Source organism: Athene noctua, chromosome 1 (assembly GCF_965140245.1).
Source record: "Athene noctua chromosome 1, bAthNoc1.hap1.1, whole genome shotgun sequence".
NCBI lineage: Eukaryota > Metazoa > Chordata > Aves > Strigiformes > Strigidae > Athene > Athene noctua.
The window spans coordinates 183,963,057-183,970,760 of record NC_134037.1 but is presented as its reverse complement, the minus strand read 5'-3'; the positions used below and the strand labels follow the sequence as shown (position 1 = coordinate 183,970,760).

The window sequence follows — 7,704 nt, the reverse complement described above, 5'->3', positions numbered from 1 at the left end:
TCAGCCTCAGCTGTGGAAGGGGATTCTGAAGTCTGCCAGGGTGGTGGGGCCCTGCCATGCGCAGACCCCTGTCATTCATCTTGCTACGAGGTGTCTCAGTTTCTTAGTTCATCTCCCTTTCCCTTCCCCTCTCCCTCTCCCTCTCCCTCTCCCTTTCCCTTTCCCTTTCCCTCTCCCTCTCCCTCTCCCTTTCCCTTTCCCTTTCCCTTTCCCTTTCCCTTTCCCTTTCCCTTTCCCCTTCCCTTTCCCTCTCCCTCTTCTTCTCCCTCTCCCTCTCCCTCTCCCTCTCCCTCTCCCTCTCCCTCTCCCTCTCCCTCTCCCTTTCCCCTTCCCTTTCCCTCTCCCTCTTCTTCTCCCTCTCCCTCTCCCTCTCCCTCTCCCTCTCCCTCTCCCTCTCCCTCTCCCTCTCCCTCTCCCTTTCCCTTTCCCTTTCCCTTTCCCCTTCCCTCTCCCTCTCCCTCTTCTTCTCCCTCTCCCTCTCCCTCTCCCTCTCCCTCTCCCTCTCCCTCTCCCTCTCCCTTTCCCTTTCCCTTTCCCTTTCCCTTTCCCCCCGTCCTCGAGGTCTCACAGCAAGTGAGCCACCGAGATGGGCGAAATCCTGGAGGGAGACGCCCTCTGCAGCTCACTCATGGTGTTATTTGGCATCTGCAGGCGAAATGTCTCGGGTTTTTTGGAAATGCTTGCCACAGTAGTCCTGAAAAACGTTCTCTCGCTACATTTGGGGGAAAACGAGTTTCCCTGATGCCCTTTGCCCTTTGGCAAGCACACAGAGTGATCTTGGCTGGTGCCGCGGTGGGACCTCCTCGGTGGGACACCCGGTCCCACAGCGTGCCCAAGGTGCCAGGGATACTGTGACTTGTGTCAGAAAGCTCAGGCTTAAGGTTTGTGTCAGAAACCTGAGACAAATACAGTCTTATCCAAAGTCTTCCCTTGAAATCAGCGCCTCCGGCAAGGGATATGTATCTGTTCCCATTTGATAATACCATCAACACCTATAGTGTGTTTATTAAATATTCATAATGATAGAGACTGGAATCAGGAACTAGACCTTTGTTTTCACTTAGACATGTTTTCATATGGTAAGCAAATTCCTGTAACTGCTTCACCTTAATATCTTGTTCCTTATTTTCTTACTGAATATTAATACCAAGAGGTCATAAGTACAGGCTTCTGTCTATTCTTCCAAAACAGGCAAGTTTGAGAACTGTAATCCAGTTTCATAACTGATCTCAAAAGTACTTCTTTTCCACCTTGATTTTTCTCTAAGTCACTGATACAAGATTAGATCAAATAAGTTCCAGTGGGCAGGGTGTGGAGAAATGAGCCAAAATGAATCATTACCTACATAAGCAATTTTTTGTGTCTAGACACTTGGTCCCTCATGTAAAGCCCATGTTTGTTAGCTGGGTATTCTCCAATGTTTTCAGAATTTTTGTATAAGCCTTGAATTCTTTCATCCTGCATGTATGCTTGTTCTGTGTTTTTTGTGAATCTCATGGGAAAAAAACCCCAAACTTTTCCTATTTTTTAGTTTTATGATTCAATTCTGGACACCAATCTAAGTAGCTTAGCACAGGAAGGTTTGATAGAGGGCTCAGTAATCACAGGTACAATCTAATTTAATTCTGTGAGCAGATGAAGTGCATAAATGCAATCCATGCAGATATACACTGGTACCATAATCTGAACGGCTCTCAGTGACACAGATCGGCCTGCTTGCCTATCTTTTATGACCTTGATATCAGCAAGTTGTTTAAATGAATGTGTATGATGTATACAAAAAGTATTACAGAAATATGTGCTCTGCACAAAATGGTATTTTAATATGGTTCAGGCTTGGCCTCTGTGTGCTCAGCTGATTCAGACAGAAGCAGAAGGGGGTTAGCACAGGACTCCTTTGATTGTGCTCTTTTCTGTCTAGCATCTTCCCATCACTAGACATGTACAGAAACAACTTTATTTTGATATGGAACTGGGACAGAAGGAAAACCATTCATAATGTACTGTTGGGCTACTATGCTGTATGGCTAGTAACAACTGTTAATTAGTTAGGGAGTTTTATAATCAAATTGTAAACAAAGTAGCAGATTGAGAAAGCCTTTGTAAGTTGGTTTTGTTTTAAGTAGATAAAAACACAGTAGGAGTAGGCTATTCCAGAGCAATTTCCTCCACGCAGGAAAGGATTAAATGTACGTTTGCAATAATAGAAATTAATATGTCCCACAGGAAATCAGTCCTATCGGAGATACATAGATGAATTGGAAAGCCAAAATGATAAATTGCAGATGTTACTGTGTTTGGCTGGCATCATCAACCACTCTGTCCCATCCTCTTATCACTGCCATCAGCTTCAGGACTGAAGTAAATATATAGTAGGGACCAGTATAAAAAGATGGACGGTGTTTGCTTAAGACCACATTGTTACGAAGATATTTTTTATTTAAGATTTCCACAGATGGATTTTTGCAGCTAGGTTGTATCACCGATTGAATTTGTTAGTTTAAGATAAGTAAATAGAAATTTGCTTTAGTAACAAAACGTATTTGCAGATCTATCTTCTTATTATGCGAGTGGACTTGGTACAGTATTTCTTCAGTCTTGAATTCAATGGGAGCAAGATAAAAGATATTTTATATAACATATAAAGTACCCTAGAACCTCTCATATTTACATAATAAATTCAAGGCCACATCTTCTCTTATCACATATAATTCCTATAATTGTTCAGAAGGTTGTATGAAAGATGTGGGAAATTAACAGATTTTTTTAAAAAATTAGAATAAAGCCCTAATTTTCACTCAGAATGTACAGTCAACAAACAAACCTATAATCTTTTGCTAGGCTAAATGACTATAATCTTTTCCACCACAGTGTTAGGATGATTTGAACTGGAGAAGTTGGGCAGATTATGAACAAGTGTGATTTGTGAAGGTAAAACACTAAAGAAAACTTGGTTAAAGTTTGAGGGTGGGAAAGCAATGGCAGAACATCCAGACTCCAGCCCATGCACTAAGTGTTATATTTCTGATTAATTCAAGTATTTCTGCTAATGCATGCACGGTTAAATAATCTAAAAATGGTCAAAGTTCAGTGGTCATTATTAGACTTTATGGCCTGGATTTGTTCATGCCTCTAAACTACGGCATTTTCTAATGCTGGTCCCAGCAACTCTCAGTAAGGGCAGCACAAAAGCAGAATTCTGTTCAGGTTGGGCTGCTGCACTGAAAACACATCTGCTAGGGGAGAAGAACGTGACTTCTATGGCTGCTTCGTAGGATCTTTTGCAACAGCCAGGATCCCAAGGATTTTGTTAGGTTTAGTTGCTACTAGCTGGTAACACTAGGGCTCCTGATAACATGTAATGTATATAACAACATTTGAACATAACAGTTAATTACCAAGGAAGAAAATAACTTGGAAAAAGACATGAATTTTCCTTTTGTGAACGTAAAAAGGCTGTTGTAATAGGAGCTAATCAGAGACCCTTTCTTTTTCTTGTGATATAATGACATATACAGAACTAAAACCTAGATTTATCTATGAACATTAAACTTCAACAGTTCATTACATTTGGGGAAAGATGACTACCACCCTCCCTCTGTAAACATACTTTCTCCTGCTTTTTCTTTTTCACTACCTGGTTCGCCTATTCATTCAAATAATAATTGCCTTTGTAATCTTATACTGTTTTTCTTTCCAGTGCCTCTCTCTCTTCACACAGTAACCGTGTCTGCGACAGCATAGAAGACCTCCAGAGGATGAGTTCCCTGGTGAGCACCTCACACCTACAGCTAGCCGCCTTTGCTTTGGGTACGGTAGGCTGGATCCTCTGCACAATTTCAATGGGAATCGTGGAATGGAGAGTGTGGCATGTGGACAACACCACCATCATTTCCTCTGGCATTGCCTGGGTGGGGATTTGGAAAGTCTGCTTCATCAGTTATCTTCATGTCTCGCCTGGCTATGAAGAACAGTTCTGCCATAAATTCAGTGGCTATGACTCCTCCATCCCCAATGAAATTTATGCTGCCCAGGGTCTCCTGTTGGTTGCCATGTTCATGGGCTTGCTCGGATTGACTGCCACAATATTTGCTCTGAGAAATGTTTACATGGGGATCACTGACAAAACTCTCATTACGCGTTTCTTCCTGGTGGGTGGCTTCTTCTATGTATTTTCTAGTCTGTGCGTCCTGATTCCCGTGAGCTGGAATTTCTATTCTGTAACGCACAACCAGAGCATTGCTTTTCCTCCTTCTTACTACATGCCCTCCAGCCCAGCAGTGCAAGAAGCTGGTGCTGCCATTCCTATTGGGATTGTAGCTGTCATCCTCCTGCTGCTAAGTGGGACTTTTTCTCTCTCGTACAGATTTCCGGTGACTGTGAACACTATCATGAAATCCTGATAGGATAAATTCCTCCCATACTGTTTCAGAACAAGAGCAGTCAAGGGTTAAGGTCAGCAGCATGTGTGAGTTTATAATCAAGGAACTGCAGAATTTAGTCTATAGAACCACACTATTTTGTTATATGAACCAACTGAATTACCATCTTGTCACGTATGACCAGCAGTTCATCTTTGGCATAATTGCTGTTGAGCAGCAACTGTGATAGAAGTTTTGCTATTTGTCCTCTTTTGTAGATACAAACGTCACTGATTATTTTTTGTGTAAGATATTTACCACGCTCAAAGAGCTGGTGCTGAATGAACTGTTCTGTTAGAAAAAATGTGAAATAACACGTGTTAAATGTGAACTTGTTTCCTTGTTGGTACTAAACAATTTTATCCATTATTTAATTACATCTGTAACAAAGTATGTTTTGTGACAAGCCAAAACTTTTAATACCAATGGTATGAGTGTCATCATGGCTGTGTCAAATGAGTCTTCCCTGAATTGTCTTGCAAAGGTCTTGCCAGTTTCTCCTCTTCCTCTAGGGCACATAAAGAACTGTGTCTTTAATGCTTTTATTTTTCTTTCAAGCCATTTGCATTTTATGTTGCAACACATTTGCCTGCAGGCAAGGTGCGCTCCTAGTTTGTCAGGCACCCAAAATGTCTGCAAGTGTTTGATTCTTCATCAGATGATTCACCTGCTCCAAAAGTATTGCAAAAGATGGAAACAACTTCTAAAGTTATTACAAAACTGCTGTCAAAATCGGTGCTGTTAGTAACCAGGAATATTCAGTACAACGTTCAGGGTATGATTGATTTGACCTGATGTAGACAGCTATACCTAAACCAGTCACTTCAGGCTCCGTTTACAGTCAGTGTAGAGACAAAGACAGTCTTTTTCCAAAATAGATGCCTAGGATGGCTGGGAGATGTCATGCTCCCTAAAAACCTGTTTCTCTTAACCCACTGTAATGGCTGTAATAAATACAGTTGCTAACTCTGGTGTACACAAACAAACTTCACCTAAGCTAGATAAAGTTAGGTGAAATGAATCTGTCATTTAAATGGCATTTTGTATATCTGTGCTATTAAAAAAAAAAAAAAAAAGTCCCAAACACTGCAATAAGGGCAAATAAATAAATAAATAAATTAAGAGGTTGGGAAAAATGAGTAAACAGTGTTGACTAACTGTTTGCTCATTCAAAACAAAAGTCCTGAAAAGAAGTTCCTCAAAAAGTTATTACACTTTTAAAGAAATGCTGCAGGAATCTAAGTCATTTAGTTTTACTCTTTTAATTATCCTCCATTTTCTAAAATACTCATGGATTCAGAGAAAGAAGAAAAGAAAACGTAATGAAGATTTAATCATTCTTGAACATTACAAGAAAAGGTAAGATGCCAGCAAACCAGATCTTATTGCTTGTAGCTGCTATTACCTCAACTTGTCCTAGCAGTCCAATTTGTCCTCCACATCTTCCACAAGGTCTTGACTTTGCTGGACTGTCTATACAGCATGTCTACAGCACCTTCATTCCCTCTTCAGTCTTCCAGTCTCTTCTGAAAGAGCAGCTTGTAACATCATTGGTGGGCTTTTTTTGATCTGCTGCAAGGATTTATCTTTTGACTGTTTACAATGCTGTAAAGCACTTTCAAGTGGTGTTTCAATGAAGGCAAGTGATTTAATAGTTTGTTTATTATGTATTGTTTCTAGTTTGACTTCTACTATACATCCTTTACAAGGTTGGTAGGTTTCGTTTTAAAATGTACAAGTCAATAGAACTGTTACTGCTTCCCACAGGGCCTACAATGATAATAGATGTGATCTTATTGTAGTTGTAAAGAAAAAAAAAAATCTATCCATGTGTTTATGTCAGCATTTCCCCACTCTAATTAACCACCAATATTCCCTGGCAATGAATTTGAACTTTAACAGAAAATGACTGATTCTTCAACTTTTTTTGAGTTCATATATGAACACAGATATGTCAGTAACCCCAACTGTATTTGTTAGCTATATTCCCTAAATGATTGGGTTTGATTTACATTTATTCTTCTTGGCTAAAACAAAAAGGAACAAACCACATCAGACACATGTCAAGTTTCTGTGTTGCTGCCACAGCTATTTCCACCAGTGACTATGTTCATCTGTCCTGACGTGTGGCTAGGAAACACTGGTGGTCTGTCAAATGTAGGCTAGATGGTGAGGAAATTCCCCAGCTAAACACTGGAATAGATTACCTAAGGAGATGGGTGGGTTTTTAAAACAACATTTTATCAAAATCAAGTTTGGACAAATAGCGCCATGAAGACTATAGGTACGAGTGACCCTATCTGAGGACAGAGGGGTGGTCTAGATGGAGCTCTTGGCATCCTTCCCCACTGTACTTCTAGGTCTCTAATACAGGAGTCTATCGGTAGTCACATGGTCCAGATTATATGTTGATATACGATAAAACATAGTCTATGGTCAAATACCAGGCTATGTTAAAACTCCCAGACCTTCCCTGAAGAAAAGATAAGAGAAAAAAACTCTTAGCTCAAAACAAGAGACAGGCAAAGCTTCCACTGATTTCAATGGGATCGAGCCTGTCTAACCTTGATTCCTCAAGTCTGTGTGATTCATTAAATTTTAGTGAATGTTTGTGTTCATTAAGATTTTGGTATTGGTAGAAAATAAAGCTCCCATGTTTTTACTTCACCAGTGAGGAAACATAGTTTCTTTGTGCATATTTTCATGACATACTCGTTTTAGAATTTGAGAAGCTAAGTTACCTTTCAGTAAGACAGTTTGTTACCATGTCAGTTGTGCTTCTATAGCTATTTTTAGGGTTGTATGCAAAATCAGGCAGCTGAAATTATTTCAATTTAAAACCCAAAAATGCAAAACTTTTTTGGAAGGCTATTTTTAACTTAGATTGCTTTAGAGACCTACACTATAGCCTGGCTCCACAATCATTTGTAGTAGCACAGTTGAGGACAGGCAACAAGCTGTAATGCAGACAGGACCGAGTGGTCAGGACCTTGAGGTAGGGAGATAAGCAGCAAGAACCTCTTAAGCACATTTCCCCACTGAAGAGATCATATCGTGAAGCTCCATCTCCAGCTTCCGTGCAAACTGGGACCTGCTGCCTCCCCAGTGACAGCAGTGCTCGCCTTGTGGGCTCCACCCTGTCTAGGAATGTCTCCACACTGGGCTCCGTCTACACATAAACTAGCCTCACTTTATTTTTTCTGAGTTGATAATAAACAAGTATCTTGTGATTCACTCACATGTCTGAATTCACTGCTGGGGGAATGATCTGAATACCAAGACT

The 7,704-nt window shown here is 40.4% G+C and overlaps 1 protein-coding gene across 1 annotated transcript; it reads left to right on the top strand.

Moving 5' to 3' along the window:
• Window positions 1-3,655: 3,655 nt before the first annotated feature.
• Window positions 3,656-6,499, top strand: CLDN34 (claudin 34). The gene has a single exon (XM_074929989.1). It carries the CDS (start codon window positions 3,759-3,761, stop codon window positions 4,401-4,403), a length of 645 nt encoding a protein of 214 aa, XP_074786090.1. The 5' UTR covers window positions 3,656-3,758; the 3' UTR covers window positions 4,404-6,499.
• The last annotated feature ends 1,205 nt before the right edge of the window (window positions 6,500-7,704 follow it).